General features: G+C 33.4%; 1 protein-coding gene across 7 annotated transcripts in view; it reads left to right on the top strand.

Annotated features, from left to right (window-relative positions):
* LOC129746968 (paxillin-like) overlaps positions 1-23,240 on the top strand; it is a 254,444-nt gene that overhangs the window by 120,967 nt on the left and 110,237 nt on the right. The window contains exon 2 of one of the 7 annotated variants that reach the window (XM_055740945.1): positions 7,699-8,023. The exons of the other annotated variants lie outside the window; for them this stretch is intronic. Coding sequence (XP_055596920.1) covers positions 7,969-8,023 — 55 coding nt within the window. The 5' untranslated portion in view covers positions 7,699-7,968. The remainder of the gene's footprint in view (positions 1-7,698; positions 8,024-23,240) is intronic. 7 annotated transcript variants of the gene reach the window in all.

Raw genomic sequence — 23,240 nt, 5'->3', positions numbered from 1 at the left:
TTGCTATTGTTGCTTTCTACCAGCAAGTCGTTCAATTAGTTGTACCTGCCGTCAGCAGCCGATCGAAGTGTGAAGAGATTTGTCAGTCACTCTCAGGAGAAATTTTGACCATGTGTAGGAGCTTCGCCAGTCAATGATGGAGAAATGTTGATTGTTGTCGTGCTTTATCCGTCATGCGAGTAGTGAGGCTCCGTCAATTGAGAACAGTGCCAGTCGTTTGATGAAACAAAACTAGTCGGGTCAAGCGTGACGGGCGAAATTTACCATCACTGCTAGCAAGCAAAGTCTGCCATTTTAAAATACTTTTCAATGAATTCGATTTTTTTATTTTAAAAAGATTATAACTTTTTTCATGAAATACTTAGTTGCTTGTAAATTTTACAAAAAATGAAATTTAAGAATAGTCCAATCCAAAAATCACCATAATCAATTTTAAAATACGTTTTCACTTTAACTTGTGGACTCGAAGTGAACTGTGCTTCATTGATCAGGGCACGATGTGCATTTTCTGCCGCAGAATCTAGTAGTGAATTCAACTCGATAAAGTCAACGCAAATATAGAGCTACAGCTTAATTAATATCATCTGACGATTTTGCCTAGTGGTCAGACGTCGGAGAGGCAACTCAGGGGACTCGAGTTTGATTCCTGGTCTAGACGATTTTTTTTTTCATTTACCATTCATACAAATTTTTAAAGAGATAAATGGCCCTGGACATTAGTGTGTAAAAATAGTATTCAAACAGATGGCCGAGTGCTTTGCTGTGATGCTATCAAACATCCTAATTAGAGATGTTGTGTTCAACTATTCGATGAAACGAATATTGTGAATTTTTATAAAATTTTCATAAACGTCGCTGGTGAACTGGAAACAAAACACAGGCTTCAGACAATCTAGTACTTAACTTTTCTTTGTCTGAAGTCTTTCGGAAGTTCGGACTTCCGAAGTAAAATTTAGTGCTTGCGCGTTAATATTCGGTCGAATATTAAAGAAAAAAACAAAAGCAATTGCTTCTATTTTTTTCATCTATGGACATGTCCTCATGTTATTTTCAACCAGATTTTTAAACACTTTGCTTGGAATTGAGGCGCATTGGATATGTCATGTTTATTTGAAGAATCTCAGCTCGTTCCATTGCACAGTGGTGCAGAACATCAATCTAGCTGTACGAAATTAATAGCGCCCAGGGATGAAGAGATAGACATTTGATGTCTTCAGCAACATTGTTCAGTTTTACAAGGAGCATATTCTAGTATCAAAATTTCTGCCGAGGGGTCCACCGATAGCGAGATAAAAATGCTAACTTTTTTGTTCTTCAAATTAGGGCTTTGGTGTCTTCGACAAAGTTGTTTATCTGATCATAATACATAAGTTTGTTGAGTGTGTCAAAGTCCTATCACATCACCCTCAGGAGTTACAGTCAAAGTAAAAAAAAATCTCTTTAAAAAACAGTTGTTTTAACCTGACGCGTTGTAGATTGGATAAAATGGTTCGCTGTCTTTGAAACAAATTTGTAGCAAACCACGATCTATAATTGTCTCATACATTATTATGGGTTTAGAAGTTGCAGAAGCCCTATAGAAAGCATTTTGTGTATTTTATTGGCATTTTTTGAAGGCTCGTCCATCGAAAAGTGCACATTTTCGCTACACCCCCTTTTTTGTGATTATTTTTGATGATAAGCGGAACCATTTCCATTTGAAATTATCGGGGAAATCGGTGGAAATAGTAGAGATTTGAATGATTGAAAATACACTTTTTATATGAAAATTACCTACTTTACTTAAAGAAAAAACGTTGATAACATTCAATTCATTGATAAAGAGTTGCAGTTTTCTTTTATATATTTTGTTTCATAAAGAGACATTTAAATTCGATTTTTTCAATCATTTAAACTCAATAAAAATTAGTGGAACTTATCTGTTAAATTTGGTAGAACACTAAATTGAACTGGTTAAAGCGGTTAATTTGGTACATGCTAAACCGGTTTTATTATTCATTCATATGATATCAAATGCTAATTAAGTGCTCTACCAAATTTAATAGATTAGTTCCATTTATTTACTTTTTAAGTTTAAATGATTTAAAAAATCGAATTTAAATGTCTTTTTATAAAACAAAATATATTAAAGAAAACTGCAACACATTATTATTGAAATAAATGTTATCAACGTTTTTTTCTATGAGTAAAATTGGTAATTTTCATATAAAAAGTGTATTTTCAATCATTCAAATCTCCACTGTTTCCACCGATTTCCCCGATAATTTCAAATGGAAATGGTTCCGCTTATCATCAAAAATAATCACAAAAAAGGGGGTGTTGCGAAAAGTTGCACTTTTTGATGGACGAGCTTTCAAAAATTGCCAATAAAATACACAAAATGCTTTCTATAGGGCTTCAGCAATTTCTAAACCCATCATAATATATGAGACAATTATAGATCGTAGCTTGTTACAACTTTGTTTCAAAGACAGCGAACCATTTTATCCAATCTACAACGCGTCAGGTTAAAACAACTGTTTTTTAAAGAGATTTTTTTTACTTTGACTGTAACTCCTGAGGGTGATGTGATAGGACTTTGACGTATTCAACAAACTTATGTATTTTGATCAGATAAACAACTTTGTCGAAGGCACCAAAGCCCTAATTTGAAGAACAAAAAAGTTAGCATTTTTATCGCGCTATCGGTGGACCCCTCGGCAAAAATTTTGATATTGGAATATGCTTCATGTAAAACTGAACAATGTTGCTGAAGACATGAAATGTCTATCTCTTCATCCCTGGGCGCTATTAATTTCGTACAGCTAGATTTATGTTCTGCACCACTGTGCATTGCATTGAAAGGTCGAGTGATTTTCGAAATGTTACCAATAACTCAATCAAAGAACATCCGATGGCTTGTCGCTTCTAGGGCGTTTATCGATAGAATTTGAGGAAGATATCTACGATGCTCTTTACACCTAAAGCATACCAATAACCAATAATAGAATTAAATATCTTTGATACCATACTTTCATGAGTATGTACGACCAGCAATTATGTGCAATTTTTTTTTTGAAAAATCTGCCGAAAATTGGACAATTTTTTTTAAAAATCCAGGCCTTTTTTCCAAAACGAGCAAAATGTACTTTAAATTGAAATTTTTCATCGAAGCATACCAGGAGCGTTCAAATCGTATTTTAAAAAAATCATTCTTGGACGCAGAAACTAAAATTTCATAAATCTCGAATCTTTATTGAGTTTATGAGCAAGTGCGATTATATTTCGGTAGTGAATTTTGAATAGGGCGAATGCGCCAAATGTAAACAAAAGGAGTTATCAGCAGGGTGATAAAGTACATTTGGAGACCTACATTTTGAGTTTACAACGTTAACTGAAAGATATTTGGTTTTCGAGAAATAAAGAAAACAAAATAATTTTTTTGCTGGGAGCTTATGGAGCTGTCAAACTTTGAACGCGTTTTTCTTGAAACAGTGATGTTGGCGCATTCGCCGTAATCAAAATTCGATACCGATTTAGTAAATAGACGATAACACAAGGGAACTGCATTTTTAGCGCCTATGTTTTTATAACTGATTTTGGAAGATCCTTAATTAATTTGATTTGTATGATTTTGTCTATCACCTTTAGTTTTGGTGATATAGCGTGTAGAAATTTGAAAATTGAACCGAATATTCGGTTTCAATCAAGGAAAATTTGGCGGATTCATCTCCTGCGTCACTATCTGGACTATGTAGGATTTGTATCAAGCCATCGTGTCTTTTGAGTATTGAACTGATACCAATTCCGGGAAAAAAAAATACTGCATAATGTTTGGGAATCTAGGGACTCAACCTCCAAATGATAGATTCGGGTGTGTAGAACAAACTTTTGTATGGGGCCATCTAAAAAAACATGTTCAGAGGTTCCGCAAACGCAATTTTTGAAAAAAGTCGTGCTTTCAAAGATTTGATTTTGAAAAGATTCTGGGTCCTAAAATTTTCACAAAACTTATATATTTTAAATTTTTTCAAATTTTGTTTGGATTAAAAACTTTACGTGAAAATTAAAAAAATAACCAAATTTGTACCACAATTCAACACCAGGAAGCTATTTTCTTTAAAAAAATTGTGTCCATAAATTTTCTATTCCATTCAACTAAATGTGTACCTAGTGTGACATTTTTTTTAATGCCGATGCCATCAAAAGATGCGGATTTTTGTGCATTTAAACTTTGCTCAACAAAGTATGTTGTTTGTATCATTCTGTGAAAAGCTATTTGCGATTCAGTTTATACCAAAAATCACAATTTGGGATATTTTTATTTATTTTATCAAATTTGACTTAATAAATATCTACTTAAACATCGAAATACTTGCCAAAAAATAAAGACTAAAAGGATTTAAGGGAATCATCGTAAGGCAAAATGCCAAATTTGAGCTGAATATGACAACGGGAAAGGCTGACACTTAATCTCAAGTGTTAAAGGGATTCTGATAAATTATGTTCTAAAGAAGCATAAATCACTGGTTTTTCATAATTTTTTTTCCTTAACCAATCGATTGGTTATTTATGTGAATATTGATAAAATTTAAATCAAGACAAATAGTCAAATTTTCAAGTCTCCCAGGATTCGAATCTCAAATATTCAAGGAACGTTTTGATGTAACTAGATATTTTCTAAGACTTTTTAAACACTTTCTATGGAACAAACAAGAACGACGACTTAAACACAATTTTTTTTTTATTTTTAACTTCGAACAATTGAAAAAGGCTTCTATATCTTTAAAAATTCATAAATATATTTAACGAAGTGATTTATCATAATCTATTTTACAATCTTGAGGTGAAAAATATTCGCAGTATCATGAATTAAAGTTTCATTCCTCTGCCTTAAATTTGACGATAAGAAAGTCCGATTTACTCTGTTTATTTTTCGGAAGCAAAAATATAGCTTGCGCTGCCGATCGCTGTGGTAAATTATAAACCATTGAATTTGTGGTAAACATCAGTTTTAATATTCAAGTAACTAAACTAGAGGAATTTCGAATTCTATACTCAATTTTAAATATGCATGTATACCTAATTGAAAAATATTCAATTTTTCAGTATGAAGGTCAATAATAACATACATTGAAAAAAAATCAATTTCTTATTTTTCCAACTTTCCGCATACAAAAAAAGCTTTTGAATATTTTTTACCAACTTTTTTTTTATTTTGAACCACTGTGCAAGAGGATCACTCTTTTTTGGCCACATTCCGAACTGAGGCTGTTGTTACTGGCTTGGCGGCGTAAGCACGCATGACTTTTCGGTCCAAAGTTTTGTCCACAGGACCCGATTACCGCCTAGATTTTTTTTGTTGTTCATGAAGCTGATTCCCTCTCCTTACTTCAATCGCATTTTGAACCGCTTCAATGCTTATTCCTTCAATTTTTGCCAACTGATTCGGCGAAATATTATTTAAAGTTCTCTATTTGTGCACGATATTTTTGCGATTTTCCCGTGAAATGCTTTTCATTTTCACGAAAATTGTGAAAACTAGAACTCACGCTTGTATGAAAATGCTTACGAACATAATTGTTTGCGAATTCCATCAATTTTTAAACATTTTAATAATTTTGAATGTGGCTTTAAAGAGTCGCAGCACTGCATATAAAAAGTCTCAGGTTGCTGACCATTGGTTTAGAAGTTTGCATCTTCCTTAAAAGTTGATACATTTTCAAATTGATAGACAAAATATTTTTACTCATAGTTTCATTTTTCTTAATGTAGGTCGATACTTCTACTGTTTTTTGAGTGTGGGTTCAAATGATCTATATTGAACCAGAAAGTTATCAAATGGCCATTAGTGCTTCCCAGCCACCAGCGAATCGATGGGATCTGTCATGATCTTACTACAAATTCCCGAAATAAATCATCCCCGGTGGGGGGTTCCAACAAACATCGGAAACGGAACTACACGTGATTTGCCGCACCAGGTAGCCAGCTAGCTGGGCGGCACAACTCAAATGTTTATGTTCGACATTCGAATCTGTTATAGATGTGGGATGAGGTCTATCCGAAACGATTGTTGACGCTGCACCCGTCTTCATACATAAACACATACTGTTGTTGTTCAATGGCCGTCGAGATCTAAATTTATCATCCGAAATTTGTCATACCGACTTGCGACCGCCCTGGCTCCAGGACGCTCCACTGCTTCACTTATGTAGGTTATGATTGGTGAATCTCGGAACGCACCAAAAATCAAGCGCGTGACAGCTCGATGCGTCCACGCGATTAGTGATGCGCACAGCGTTATTACTCTCTGTCTAGCTCTAGGTTCTAGGGATTAATGCAATTAATTTTTGGCCTGTTTTTATCGAGAGGAAATGTCACAACGATGAGTTTTTTCTTTGTCGAGAATGACTCACATTAAGCGTGTGACAACATCATTATTGGGAAGTTTCAACGGACACTTTTGATTAGAAAAATTATGAAGAAAACGTTGATCAAATTGAAGCACGCAGCGAACCACATTGTAATTTTATAGATCCTCGAATATTGCTAATGTGAGCAGTTGAAAATAAACATCGCGTGCCGGTTCAATAAACAACCGAACAACAGTTGAATCTTATCCGTGTGAGAATCGTTTGTGGGATGTGCAGTATGAGGCCATGATAGGTAAAATATGGTGGTCTCATTGTGCTTACGAAAAAGGAGGTCCAGGGATGCCAGGTGTTTGGAATAAAAAATCAGAGAAATTTGGGAAATAAGTTTGTGTTTGTCTGTGAGAAAGCCTGAAAAATCCTTGTACTAAAAGCAAAAATCAGGGCAAAATCTTTGTCTGAGCAATATCCTAACGATTGGTCAAAAGTCCGTGTTTAAAAAAAGGTAAATCACCTAACAGCTGTAAAAATTTCGGCTTCGTTTCGCTCCCTCTACCGCATCCAACTTTTGTCTATTTTTTGCCAAAGTGAGACCACCTTCTACTTAATAACGCCTTGCATGATGCCATGAGATGGGAAACGCAAAAGAAAAACACTGAGCAAAATTATTAGTATAAATGTGTATAGTCGAACGAAGGTATTATTAGCTCAACCTTGAAAATACGCGTACGCTGGGAAATCGAGCGTATTATTAGAAGGAACTATTATTGGTTTTTAATTCTCAAATTTTATGACATTTTTGTATTTTTATTTTCAATTCAACACATCGATTTTTTCACACATTTGAGTCAACTGGCTGCGGGGGTGAAATTCATTGAACCCGAAAGCCGTAATTCGTTTGATCGCAGATGACATCACTCGATCTGTTCCTCTTCCAAGACAATTAATGAAGAATGGCAACTGCAATTTACTGCATCCAGTGATCATCACTTTTGTTTTCGTTAATTTTTTTCGCCGCACGAGTGCAGGACTGATTGATTGAGAGTAATAAATTGAAGTTATTTACACTACCCCATTTGGAGAATGAAAGAAAGTGACCATTAAAACTGTTTTGGTTTCGATTCAATTGAAAAAGCATGGAAGCAGGAAAAAAAGCTGAAAGAATAAAGACAAAAATGCGTGTTAAAAGTGTGCTTTCATCTCTTCGAGGCAATCCGTAGCTTCAGGTATAAGTTCTCCGCAAAAGGAACTGCGCAGCTCGTGACAAGTTATCCCGGTTGACAACTTTAGTTAGCCCGGTTGTCCTACTCTTCTCGTTACCTTTTTTTATCCGTAATTTCTCACATAGTTCTGCTACCTACGTTCAAGAGTACACCCGGACCCAAAGCAGGTGAAAGTGATACCTTCCTCATATAGGGCCCGGTCATAGAAGAGAAGAAAAATGATATTTGAAGATCCGTTAGAGTGAAATATTTTAGCGACGATCCTTAAGTGGAAACAGGTTGGTCTTTCATTCATTGGTGTGAGAAAACAATTCGAAAAGTCATTCGAAATTTTGTAAAAAATAAAGTGAGTTGAAAAGTCAGAAATTGTAAGTGTAAGAAACCAAACAAGGATAATGGCCAAAGTCACAATGAAGCCACCACACACGGAACCATTCGAGGATTATTTGAGTAAGTGTTGATTTGCATCCTTGACAAAAAAAAAATACACAAGTGATAGAAATTACAATGAAGAAACAAATTTACGAAGATGAAAAAATGGAAAATCTGCTGAATCAAAGCAATCGAAAGATTCCTTTTAATTCAACCACGGTAAATGAAAAGTTCATATACCGGTATTTCGATAGCAACTTACTACCTTCTTCAATCAAATCGAAAACGCTCACTGAAGAAGGTAGTAAGTTGCTATCGAAATACCGGTATATGAACTTTTCATTTACCGTGCTTGAATTAAAAGGAACCTTTCGATTGCTTTGATTCAGTTGAATCATTCAACCATGTAGGCTCACAACACAACGGAGTGGAAAAACTGGCAAAAGTGTAGAAGCTACTTAAATATTGAAAACGCCGTATATGACAAAATTCGCTTAAATGGCAAGAGTGCTGATTACAAAAAAATACACAAGAATTAAAAAAAAAATTACAAAAAGACAACACACAACAACAAACAGAGAATGACAAAAATAGCTAAGGTGATGGAAATAACAAAAATAATATTAAAAACCAAAAGCGAAAAAAATACCAAAATTACAAAGAAAATGACAAAGAAAGCAAAAAAAATGACAGTAATACCAAAATTTACAATAATGACAAAAATGAACACACTTTCTCAATTGAAGAAATGGCAAAAATGACAAATATTGAAAAATGGCAAAAATGACAAAAATGAAAAAAAGGAAAAAAAGTGACGTAATTGAAAAAATGGCAAAAATGACATCAATGACGAGAATGAAAACATGATACAAATGACAAAAATGACCAAATTGACAAAGAAGCCAAGAAACTAAAATAGACGAAAATTATAAACCAAATGACAAAAATGGCAAAAAAAATGACAACAATGCCAACATTGACAAAAACGGCAAAAATGACAAAAATTAAAAAAAAAAAAGCCAAAATTAAATAAATTGATAAAATTATAAAAATTGAAAAATTGGCAAAAATTACGAAAAGACAAAAATTATAAAAATGACAAAAAATAAAATGAAAACAAAATGACGAAAGTTAAAAAAATTACAAATATTTACAAAAATGACAAAAATATTATGAATTGAAATTTTTTTTTAAAAAATGACATTATTCACATAAATGACAAAAATGTCAATCATGACAAATAATTACAAAAACGATAATAATGACTAAAATTACAAAAATGACAACAAAGGCGAAAATGGAAAAAATGACAAATAGGACAAAATCGGCTAGAATGAAAAAATTAAAAAAAATAGCAATAATGACAAAAATGACCAGAAAAGACACAAATGACAAAAATGACACAAATAACAGAAAATGACAGAAATGAAAAAAATGTCAAAAATGACAAGAAATTATAATAATGACAAAAACAACCAAATTTAAAAAATTACTAAAATGAAACAATGATTAAAATGACTAAATCGCCTAGAATGTTAAAAATGAAAAAAAAAACGGACAAAAATGACAAAAATGGCAAAAATGACACATATGCCAAAATTAACACAAATGAAAAAAAAAAATTAGAAAAATTGCATGATTGAAAAAATGAGAAAAATTGAAAAAATGCCAGAAATGACTTTAATGAAAAGAAAATGAGAAAAATTACAAAAATGAAAAAAATGCAAAAAATGACACAAATGTCAAAATTTACAAAAAAGACCAAAAATGGCAAAATTGAAAAAAAATGAAATTTAAAAAATGAAAAAAAAAATGTCAAAAATTACAGAAACGATAAAAATTACAAAAAAGGTAAAAGGCGAAAATCACTTCATTGTAATAAATGACAAAAATGACAAAATTGACAAAAATGGCAAAATTGACGATTATGACTCATATGCCAAAATTGCCAAAAATGACAAACATAGAAAAATTGAAAAAATAGGAAAAATTTTAAAAAATTTCAAAAATGCCAAAAAATGACAAAAATTGATGAAATGACAATCATTGAAAAAATGTCACAGATTACAAAAATGACAAAAATGACAAAAATGACTTAAATGACTTAAATGACAAAAATGGCACAAATGACCAAATTGACAAAAATAACATCACTGACAAAACTGACAGCAATGACAAAAACGATAAATATGACACAAATGATTAAAGCAAAAAACGGGCAAATTTTTTTTGGCTGTGTGGTGGCGGCTTATAGAATACTACCACTGGGATACTGGTCCACGTCGTAAAAGGCGACTTATCCAGTACTTCCCATATGCGTTAGTCATTCTTCAAATGCGACTATCACATTGGGAGGGGGGAACCTTGGCTTGGTTTCAAGCCAAGTTTCTTCAGGGAGGATTCACCAATTGTGCTTATTGCTATTAATGCACATGCTCGAGTTGTATTCTCCTAAATTTTGTAAACACCCGCTTCAAGGTGGTTCTGTGCCTGCGGGCCCCAAAGTGGGGGTAGGAGGGTGTATAATAATCCTATCTTAAGCAGAACGTTGTTAAGGTCTGCACTATAGCCAGGCACTGGTGCAAAGGGCCGTATTTTTCCTGGCAACTCGTGGGATTCAGATTATACACACGATTTTAAAATTTTCATCCTGTATGGGATACCCCGCTTCATGCGTCGATATGAAGGTGCAGAGGTTCTTGTGTGTGATGGAAATATGTGTGGAATTCTTTGATAGAAATGCTTTCTATTAAGGTTGCACAGATAAATCTGCAGCACAAAAGAACCGCTACACTGAACTTATGTCGTTTAATCCTTAATGGAACTGCATCAATTGCCTTGGTCCAAGAACCTTATTTCCGAAATGGAACTTTTTACTTAGGGAATTTGCTCAAACCAAACTTTACTGTGTTCAGTGTAATTGGAATGACTAATGCCCGAATAATGCCTCGTGCATGTATATTGATAAACAATTCTTTAAATGCAACACTTATACCCAATCTAACAAAAAGAGATATTTGCGTCGTTCAGGTTTCGCTGCCTGATAGAAAATACGTCTACTGTTCAGCATACTCACCATATGAACAATCATCCCCTACGGATGATTTAAAAAATGTCATTTCATTCTGTGAATCACAAAATATACCGCTTGTAATTGGCTGTGATGCCAATGCCCTTCATTTTGTATGGGGTAGCTCAGATATCAATCTGAGAGGCTTAAATTTTATGGAATATTTAAGCAGCACTGATTTAGAAATTCTAAATGTAGGAAATAAACCAACTTTTGTTAGGTGTGACAGAGAAGAGGTGATTGACATCACACTTTGTTCTAGAACAATTTCTCAGGAAATTTCAAATTGGCATGTGCCTAACGAAGAATCGATTTCTGACCACAGGTTTATCTATTTTGAACACTCAGGTGAGTTTTTAGAAACAATTACATTCAGAAACCCAAGAACAACTAATTGGGACCTATATTTGGAGCATCTTGCTACTAAATTTCATGGATATACACCTGAAATTACTACTCCTTCTGAGTTGGATGAAGTGGTTGCAAAAACCACCGAAATTATTTTAAATTCTTATGAAGAAGCGTGTCCCTTACGAACGTTGAAATTCAACAAAAACAGTACACCATGGTGGAACTCAAATCTCAGTAAATTACGAAAAAACTGCAGACGCTCTTGGAACCGAAGGCGCACGGAAGGTTTTGATGCTTTCAAGTTGGCTCGCAGAGCTTACCGGAAAGCAACAAGAGCTGCCGAACGCTCAAGTTGGCAGAGCTACTGCACAAACATTTCAGGCTTGCACGAAGCAAGTAGGTTAAATAAAGTCTTAGCCAAATCAAAAGATTATCAGGTTTCATACCTTAAAACCCCTAGTGGTGATTATACATCAAACGACGAAGAAACATTAAGTTGTCTATTCAATACTCACTTTCCAGGATGTGTTGATCAAGATTCATCGATAGAGCCTGAGTTCTTTTCTGGAAGTCTAGATTCCTTGCATTTTTCTCGGAAAATAGTTACTACAGAATCGATCAAATGGGCAATCGATGGTTTTGCTCAATACAAATCTCCTGGAAGTGACGGTTTATTTCCAGTTTTGCTTCAAAAAGGTTTCGATCATTTCAAACACATATTAAGAAAAATAATGATAAGCAGTTTTGCTCATGGATATATTCCTAAACTTTGGCGGCAGATAGCCGTGAAATTCATCCCTAAAGGGGGACGATCATCATACGACGAAGCCAAAAGCTTTCGTCCTATTAGTCTAAGTTCATTTCTATTAAAAGCACTTGAACGTTTAATTGATCATCATATCAGGCAAGAATGCCTTGTCCAACATCCGCTTAATGCGACACAACATGCATACCAAACAGGAAAATCAACATTAACTCTTCTGCACAACGTAGTACATAATATTGAAAATAGTTTTTCACAGAAAGAATCATGTCTAGGAGCATTTCTAGACATAGAAGGAGCATTTGATAATGTCTCGTTTACATCGTTAATGGATGCGGCACTACTTCATGGAGTGCCTAGTGTTATAACTAACTGGATTAGCGCAATGCTAAGTAACAGGAATCTTCATTCGTCTTTAAGACAGGCTTCAATTACAAAAATTAGCACACGTGGTTGCCCACAGGGAGGTGTACTATCACCTCTTTTGTGGAACCTAGTTGCAGACGGCTTGTTGAGAAAACTCAATGACCGTGGAATACCAACCTATGGATTCGCAGATGATTATCTTCTGCTGGTAAGAGGTTTGTGCATAAGCACATTATTCGATATAATGCAACAAGCTCTGCGCTCTGTTGAACGATGGTGTTCTCATGTAGAACTGTCAGTTAATCCTCTAAAAACTAATATTGTATTATTTACTAAAAAACGTATCACCCGCGGGGTGCGCCCTCTGCTGTTTTATGGTTCCGAAATCACCGTGTCTGATCAAGTTAAATATTTGGGTGTCATTCTTGACTCCAAATTAAACTGGTCTGATCACATCGAATTAAGAATCAAAAAAGCATGCATGGCCTTCGGACAATGCCGACGTGCAATCGGAAAAAACTGGGGACTCAAACCCAAACATATTCACTGGATTTACTCCACAATAGTAAGACCAATTCTGGCCTATGGGTGTCTAGTGTGGTGGCAGAAAGGAGAAGTTGCAACAGTTCGGACTAAACTAAATCACCTTCAAAGAATGTGTCTTTTGGGGATGTCCGGATCGTTCACTACAACTCCTACTGCAGCACTAGAGGCTCTGTTTTCTATCAAACCTCTACACTTGTTCCTAAAACAGGAAGCCTTCTCATGTGCTTTTCGTCTACAGGCAGTTGGTCTCTGGCTGTCAGGAAATATCGAAAGATCATCGAGTCATACAAATGTGTGGCCTGAATTAGTTAGATTAAACAAGTTTAATCTAGCGCCAAACGATTTAACACTCTCGAGTAGTTTTCCCTACATGGGGTTCAAAGTCAAATTTCCTTCTCCTCAAGAATGGTTATCAGGTTTCGTAGAGGTCCAAATGTCCTCTCATATTGTATTCTATACTGACGGTTCATTATCAAACGGCCGTGCAGGTGCAGGAATTTACTGTCACGAGTTGAACATAGAATATGCTCAACCTCTAGGAAAATATTGTACAGTCTTTCAGGCTGAGCTATATGCTATTATGTATGGAGTGCAAATTGCACTTCAAAAGAAGATTATGTTCAGAACAATTTATTTCTGTTCAGATAGCCAAGCAGCTATCAAATCACTCAGTGCTTCCAGTTCTAGATCAAAACTGGTAATCGCATGCCGGAAAGCAATCGAAGAACTTGCTGAAGGCAATGGATTAAACCTTCTATGGGTACCCGGACATAAGGGAATTTTTGGAAACGAATGCGCCGACGAACTCGCTAGAGCTGGGTCGGAAAAGGAATTTTACGGACCAGAGCCGGCTGTCCCAATATCACCATGTTGGTTCAGAAACCAAATTCAAACTTGGTCCTCTAACCAGCATGAACGATACTGGGAAGAGTTGGACACCTGTCGTCAAACTAAATTATTTTTAGAAAAACCATCTCCAATCATATCGAGTTACTTATTAACTTTAAATAAATCTCATTGCAGCATCTTGATCAGAGCACTCTCCGGTCATTGTAAACTCAACTATCACATGCACAACATTCAGCGTGCTGAATCTCCAGTATGTGGTAGTTGTGAATCAGATGTGGAAGATCCCTTCCATCTTATATGTAACTGTCCCTCATTTGCCAGACTACGTTTTCGTACTCTGGGATCTTACGCTTTAAGCGAATCTGAGTTTAAGAAATTAAACCTAAAAAACATTCTATCATTCCTTACCGAATGTAGAAAAGAGCTTTAATGCTAATAATCCCTAGTGGAAAGGCTTTATGCCATCTTACATAGATTGAATTTATTTCTTCCTTTTATAGGTTTTTCAGGTTTCTCAGGTAAATGATGAAATCTTGGATAAAAAAAGGCTAGGCACAATTTTCCCGTATGTTTGGATAACGTGCCGCTATTAAGCCTACCCCCATTCTGATACCTGATACCTGATGAGCAAAAAACGGGCAAATCTTAAAAAATGAAAAAATAAAAAAAATATAAAGAATTAAAAAATTGGCAAAAATGACATAAATAAAAAAAAACCACAAAAATAATCAAAATGATAAAAATGACACCACTGAAAAAAAAGATGAAAATTACATAAAATGACAAAAATGAGTATTACAAAAATTACAAAAATGACAAACACTACAAAAATTACAAACACTACAAAAATGACATAAATGATAAAAATGACAAAAATGACAAAAATTGCAAAATTGACAATAATGAGGAACATTTGAAAAAAATGGAAAAAAAATAACAAAAATGGCAAAAATGACAAACATGACAAAAATTGAAATATTGGAAAAAATGACAATAAATAAAATAAATGGCACAGATAACAAAAATGACATAAATGACAAAAATTATCAAATTGTCAAAAATGACATCACTGAGAAAAATAACAATGACAAAAATGACAAAAAAGGCAAAAGTGATAAATATGACGCAAATGATTAAAATTTGGCAAAAATGAAAATAAATGAAAAAAGGACACCACTGACAAAAATGACAAAATTAAAAAAAATTAACAAAAATGACAATAATGAAAAAAAGGACAAAGAATGACAAAAGTGGCAAAAATGACGAAAATTGTAAAAATGATAAAAATTACTTTAATTTTTGTAATTTTTGTTTTTTTTTTCGTCATTTTTTTCATGTTTGTCATTTTTGTCTTTTTTGTTATTTTTTCATTTTTGCCATTATTGTTATTTTTATTGATTTTATTATATTTGACATTTTTTTTCATATTTGTTATATTTCTAATATTTGTTATATTTGTTATTTTTTTGTCATTCTTGTAATTTTTTATCATTTTTGTCATTTCTGTAATTTTTATCAATTTAATTGTTTTTGTCATTTTTGTTATTTTGCCATTTTTATCAATTTCATAGTTTTTTTTAATTTTTGTGAATTTTTAATATTTTTAATGTATGTTGTTTTTCTTATTTTTCTTATTTTAGTTATTTTCGTCATTTTGGTCATTTCTGTCATTTTAGCATTTTTGTCATTTTATTTTTGTCATTTTTGTCTTGTTTGTCATTTTTGGGTCATTTGTGGATCATTTTTGACATTTTTGCGTTTCTGTCATTTTTGTCATTTTGATCATTTTTGTAGTTTGGTCATTTTTGTAATTTTTTTAATTTTTGTAATTTTGTAATTTTTGTAATTTTTTCATAATAAGTTTATTTTTGTCATTTTTGTAGTTTTTGTAATTTTTGTAATTTGATAATTTTTGTTATTTTTGCATTTTCGTCATTTGTGTCATTTTTGTCACTTTTGTCAATTGAGTTATTTTTATCTTTTTTTATTTTCGTGGTTGTTGTGAATCTTATAATTTTTGTTATCATTTGTCATTGTTTTAGTTTTTTTCTCATTAAAGTTTTTTAGGTGTTTAGTTTAACAAAATTATTACAAAACGAGCCACAAGTAATGACTGCGGGTTCCAATTTTAATTGTTCAAATTGTTTTTGGCTGGTGTTCAGATAATAGCAATGAATCGAAAATTGTCTTTCAATGTACAATTTTTAGTCTTAGATAATGGAATGAATTGTCCCTTCGCTTTGCACCTTTGACACTTTGCAGCTGTTCAATGTGAACACCAACAACACCAACACAGTTGAACAAATAGAACTGTTACATTCATTTCAAATTTTCAAACCTTGATAACAACACTTTAGGCAAGGATAGAGCAATTTTAGATTTGAACTTACCTAAAATTCACCTTTTTCAATTTTCTGAACTTCGGCTTAATTGAAAAAAAAAAACGATGAGAAATGCATTTATGGAAATAATTTTTTTTTTCAAAAGTATACAATGCTAACGTAAATCTTTTAAAAGTGAAAAGTAGGACATTACGATTGCGACCATCAAAAATCAATTCAGCTCCACATGAAATGCATCCGCCTCATTCTGACGGCCGAAATGGGAACATAAACACTCATAAATCTTGAATCAACGTGGAATCCCCATCCATCTCACGCACGGCTTCAAGTCTTGCGGGGTCGCAGTTCGATTTGATTGATTGGCAGTGACTTGTGGAACGTTCCCACTTTAGCAAATGGGAACATTTGTATCTCATTTCTCCGGCAAGCGTTCCGTTCTTTGGGGACTCCTGCTGTTGCGGTAGTTTCTGTACTTTTTCAATTAAATTCAATTTTCCTTTTTTTCATACTTTCAAAATAGTTTGAAATTATACTTTGAATATCCTCAACAATCATCATTTTCGAAACTACTTACCCTAAATCAGTTGTGAAATTCAAATCCCATTAGCAAAAGCAAACAAAGACCAAACCGTTGCCGAAAACATGACTCACGATGGGTGACAAAAGTGTACTATTTTTTTCTTGCTCACACGAGATCGCATTGCATTATTTATATTTTCTGACACGTTGTCGTCCGTTTGAAAGATTCAATTTTGTCGCCCTTTGTGGCGCCTTCGCATAAGATTGAGAATGAGGAAAATATGGTAACAATTTCAAAGGAAAAAAATTGGCTCAAGATATGCCTAATTGTTTAAATGTGGAATCAATTTGACGGATTTCAAGGATTTAAACTTGAAGCTTGCTCAAGCTCATAAATATAACCTAATAATCATAAATCAAGCTTACTGTACTATGAATTATAATTTCTGAAACCTAAACGCTATACTTTGAGCTCTAAACTCTAGAATCAAAATAGAGACCTTCGAGCTCAGAATTGAAAAAAAAAACTCCGAACTCGATACCCACAATTTATTGTTCTAAAATTTGAACGGAAAATTAAGTTCCAGAACTGTGAGTTCCAGACTTTTTATTTTTAATGCTGACCTTTTTTTATCAGAATTCTGAACTTCTGAACCCTGATCTCATAATCATGAACTATGAAATCATAGCTAATAATACCTCTGAACTCTGAATCCAGACGTCGGACTTTAGAATTCGGAAAAACTTGAACGCTTAGAAATTTTTTCACTGAACTGCATAGTCTGAATTTTGGACTCAGAATTATCACCTCAGAACTTAAAACAAAAAACTTAGAATATAGATCTTAGAATGCTCAATTAATAACTCAGAATTTAAAACTCTGTACCATGAACTTGTAGTCAATGTTCTGAACTTAGAATTCAGATCTCTTAAATCTAAGCTATGAACCCAAAACTCTTAATTCTAAACTGCAAAATCTTTAAATTGCTCTTTAAACTCATGGGTCATGAGTCATGAGTAAACTCAGAATTCAAAGCTCTGAACTCTTCTCTGAACTTGGAATTCAAAACTTTAAACTCTGATCCCTGAAATTTGAACTGTGAATTTAAACTCTAAATTTTACAATTTGAGCTGTCAACTAATAACTCATAACTCAGAGCCCAGATTTCAGTGTTTATAGCTTTGAACTCTGATCTCACAGCTCTGGATTCTCAACAAAGAACTTTCAACTTCGAACTCAGAGCTTAGCACTCAAAACTCTGAATTCGGAACGCATAACTCATAACACAGAACACAGAGTCTAGACCTTTGAGCTCTGAACTTAGAATTCAGAACCCTAAAACTTTAAACCCAGAATCCTGAATTTTAAACTTTGAGTTCTGAATTATAAACTCTTAACTCTGCACTCAAAACTTATAAATCAGAGCTCTAGACTCCGAAAAAAAGAAGTAAGAACTTACATCTTGAAATGCTGAACTTATAACTCAGAACTTAGAACTCTGAATTCAGAGTTCAGAGCTCTCAATTTTTTTACTCTGAAATCTGAACTCTGAACTCAAAACTATCAATTCTAAACTGTGAAATCTTAAAATTGCTCTCTGAACTTATGAGTCATCACTCAGAATTCTTAGCTGTGAACTCAGAACATTCTGAGTCTGATCCCTGAATTTTGAACTGTGACTTTTGAACTCTGAATTTCACAATTTTAGCTCAACTAATACCTCATAATTCAGATATCATAACTCAGAGCTCAGTGCTCAGTGTTTATAGCTCTGAACTCTGAACTCTGAACTGTCAACTTTAAACTCATAACTCAGAACTCAGAGCTTAGAGCTTAGAACTCTTAATTCGGGACGCATAACTCATAACACAGAACCTATAGCATTGAACTCTGAACTCAGAATTCAGAACCCTGAAGCTTGAATTCAGAACTCAGAACTCTGAATTTTATCTGAATTATAAACTTTAAACTCTGCACTCAAAACTCAAAACTTATAGATCGTAGCTCTAGAATCCGATGAAAAAGTAAGAACTTACATCTTAGAATGCTGAACTCATAACTCAGAACTTAGAACTCTGTACTCTGTACTCTAAACTTGTAGTCAAAGCTTTGAACTTAGAATTCAGATTACAGAGTTCAGAGCTCTCAACTTTAAACTCCGAAATCTGAACTCTGAACTCAAAACTATCAATTCTAAACCGTTAAATCTTAAATTGCTCTTTAAGCTCATGAGTCATCACTCAGAATTCTTAGCTCTGAAATCAAAACAAAAAACTGTGTACTCGGAATTCTGAATCCAGACCTTCAAATTCTGATCCCTGTACTTTATACTATGACTTTTGAACTCTGAATTTCACAATTAGAGCTGTCACCCAATTACTCAGAACTCAGATATCATAGCTCAGAGCTATGATGTGTTTATAGCTTATAACACTAAATTCTCAAATTTGAACTTTAAGCTCGAGCTTACAACTCAGAATTCAGAGCTTAAAGCTCAGAACTCTGAATTCGCATAGCTCATAACACAGAACACAGAGCCAAGAGCTTTGAACTTTGAACTCAGAATTCAGAACCCTGCAGCCTGAAATCAGATCTCAGAACTCTGAATTTTAAACTTTGAATTCCGAATTATAAACTCTGAACTCTCTGAGCTCTCAAAACTTAAAACTTATAAATCAGAGCTCTAGACTCCAAAAAAAGAAGCATGAACTTATATCTTAGAATGCTGAACTCATAACTCTGAACTTAGAACTCTGTACTTTGAACTCTGAACTTGTAGTCAAAGCGTTGAACTTAGAACTCAAATTTCTGAGGTTAGAGCTCTCAACTTTTTACTCTGAAATCTGAACTCAAAACCATCAATTCTCAACTGTAAAATCATAAAATTGCTCTTTAAACTCATGAGTCATCACTCAGAACTTTTAGCTCTAAGCTCAGAACAAAAAGCTGTGTATTCTGAACTCTTAATTCAGATCTTCAAATTCTGATCCATGAACTTTGAACTGTAAATTTTTAACTCTGAATTTCACAATTTGTGCAAATAATAACTCATAACTCAGATATCATGACTCAAAGCTCAGTGCTCAGTGTTTATAGCTCTGAACTCTGAACTGTCAACTTTAAACCCAAAACTCAGAACTCAGAGCTTAGCTCTCAGAACTCTGAATTCGGAACGCATAACTCATAACACAGAGCACAGAGCCTAGAGCTTTAAACTATGAACTCAGAATTCAGAACCCTGAAGCTTTCAACCCAGAATCCTGAATTTAAAACTTTGAGCTCAAGACTCCAAAAAAAAAGAAGTTAGAACTTACGTCTTAGAATGCTGAACTCATAACTCAGAACTCACATCTCTGTACTCTGAGCTTGTATTCAAAGCTCTGAACTTAGAACTCAGATCTTAGAGTTCAGCACTATCAACTTTTAACACTGAAATCTGAACTATGAACTCAAAACTTTCCATTCTAAACTGTAAAATCTTAAAATTGCTCTTTAAAGTCATGAGTCATCACTCAGAATTCTTAGCTCTGAACTCAGAACAAAAACTGTGTACTCTGAATTCTGAATCCAGACCTTCTTATTTTGATCCATGAACTTCAAACTGTGACTTTTGTTCTCTGAATTTCACAAATTTAGCTGTCAACTAATAACTCATAACTCGAAACTCAGTAGTCAGTGTTTATAGGTCTTAACTCTGAACTCTGAACTGTCAACTTCGAACTCATACCTCAGAACTCAGAGCTTAGAGCTCAGAACTCAGAGCTTAGAGCTCAGAACTCTGAATTCGGAACGCATAACTCATAACACAAAACACAGAGCCTAGAGCTATGAACTCTGAACTCAGAATTCAGAACCCTGAAGCTTGAACTCTGAATTTCAAATTTTGAATTCTGAATTATAAACTCTGAACTCTGCACTCAAAAGTCAAAACTTATAAATCAGGGCACTAGATGCTGAAAAAAAAGTAAGAACTTACTTTTTAAAATGCTGAACTCAAAACTCAGATTTCAGAGCTCAGAGCTCTCAACTTTTAACTCTGAAATCTGAACTCTGAACTCAAAACTATCAATTCGAAACTGTAAAATCTTAAAATTGCTCTTAAAACTCATGAGTAATCACACAGAATTCTTAGCTCTGAACTCAGAACAAAAAACTGTGTACTCTGAACTCTGAATTCAGACCTTCAAATTCTGATCCCTGATCTTTGAACTGTGACTTTTGAACTCTGAATTTCACAATTTGAGCTGTCAACCAATAACTCAGAATTCTGATATCATAGCTCAGAGCTTAGTGCTCAGTGTTTATAGCTGAACTATGAACTAACTCATAACTCAGAACTCAGACCTTAGAGCTCAGAACTCTGAATTCGGAACGCATAACTCAAAACACAGAACACAGAGCTTAGAGCTTTGAACTCTGAACTCAGAATTCAGAACCCTGAAGCTTGAACTCGGAACTCAGATATCTGAATTTTGAACTTTGTCTTCTGAATAATAAACTCTGTACTCTGCACTCAAAACTTATAAATCAGAGCTCTAGACTCCGAACCCTAGACCCTCTGAACCTTGTACTCAGAGCTCATGACTTACTCTCCACTCAGATATTGAATTTCTGATCTTAGGTCTCAGGACACAACCTCATTTTATTAAAAAAAATCAAATAATCCTCTGATGTATGACTTTTTTCAAGATGGGTATAGAAATCATTAATGCAGTGAAATAATGGTTTAAAAAGCACGATTTAAAAAAAAAACCTTTTTTTAAAAAGAAATTTTTTTCTTATTAACCAAATTTCAAAAATTGTTCTGGCATCAGAAGGTTGCCAGAATTTTTTCCACTCCCATCCGGGTTAGCAATTCCGGGCATTTTTTTCAAAAAAAACGTGGCAAAATCCGGGAATGGATTACAATTTTTCAAATCCAAAAACCGGGCAAAATTTAGGTGTTATTATATATAAAAGCAAAGAAAAAATGCAATGCAAAAATGAAATTAATATTTGATTTAAGCAATAAAACAATGCTCGATTAGTTTAATGTAATTGCAGAGTTCCAACAACTTTTTGGAACACTTAAATATTTAAAGGTTTATAAAAGTAAATCAGCAAAATTATTTGATTCAACCGTTGAGAATTTCCATACCGTTAATCGATTTTGCTAAAACTTACTCAAAAACTTTGATTTTTTTTGGTTTCTTTGTGAAAATTGTGAAAAAATCCGGGCAATATCCGGACTTTTTCCACGATATCCGGGCAACCGGGCCGGACCGGACTTTCTCGAATTTTTGCATCAAATATCCGGGCAAATCCGGATAAAACCGGGCAATCTGGCAAGCTTAGCGCATCACGAATCGAGAATTGTTGGATAAAGTTAAGGCCCAAGCATTATTCACTCAATTGCCAAATGTTCAATTAATTCTCAGTCTTGAAAATTTAATTATATTTTTATAAAAGTCAACAGATTTTGAAAAATTTAAAAAAAAACGACAAAATTGACAAAAATGTCAAAATTGTCAAAAATTATCGAATTTAGAAAATTGAAAAAATGAACAAAATTCTCTTAAATGACAAAATCGACAAAAATGAAAAATTTTTGATTGAAATTGACTCAATTGACAATAGAAAAAGTTGAAAAAATTGACCGAACCGTCAAAAATGACAAAATTGAAATAATGGCCATATAGACAAAATTTCCTAATTTGACAAAATTGACAACATTGACAAATTTAACAAAAATGAAGAAAATTAATAATTTAGGTCAATTCGACGAAAATTACAAAACTGATCAAAAATTGTTAAATATTTAAAACATGTCAAACTTTTACAAAATTGAAAAAAACGAATAGACTGAAAAAAGATACAAAAATTACAAAAATAATAAAAATGACAATAACCATAAAATTAACTTTTGTCATTTATGTCAATTTTGTTATTTTTTTTTAGTTTATTAATTTCGTTTATTTGGTTAATTTTGTTGGTTTTATCAAATTAGTTAATTTTATCAATATGGTAATTTTTTTTAAAATTTTGTCAATTTGGTAATTTTAAACAATTTTTTGCATTTTTTTTTTATGTGTGTGAGCAGGAAAAAGCCCCTGGGAGTAGAGCTAAATTCAAGCCACTTCTCCCAAAGGCATAAAACCTCCTCATCACTCTTTTATTTTTTTTTATCTTTCCAACTTTTTTCTTAATAATATTTTTGTACAATATTTTCATTTTCAATTTCGGACTGAACAGTATTTTGAAAACAGTTTTTTCATTCATAACTTTGATTGGGTGGTTGGAGGTGGCGCTGGTGGTGGTGGTGGTTTGTCTTTTTTCATTTTTGTCGTATTAACAATTTTTTAATTTTTTTTTTCAATTTTTTTCATTTCTTACAATGTCCTCATTTTTGTCAGTTTTGTCATTGATGCTAGTTTTGTCATTATGGTCAATTTTAACATTTATGTTATTTTAGTATTTTTTGTTATCTTGTTTATTAATTTTGTAAATTT

Source organism: Uranotaenia lowii, chromosome 2 (genome assembly GCF_029784155.1).
Source record: "Uranotaenia lowii strain MFRU-FL chromosome 2, ASM2978415v1, whole genome shotgun sequence".
In the NCBI taxonomy this organism is placed as follows: Eukaryota; Metazoa; Arthropoda; class Insecta; order Diptera; family Culicidae; genus Uranotaenia; species Uranotaenia lowii.
The sequence above is the reverse complement of the archived record's forward strand: the minus strand, read 5'-3'. Positions and strand labels throughout refer to the sequence as shown.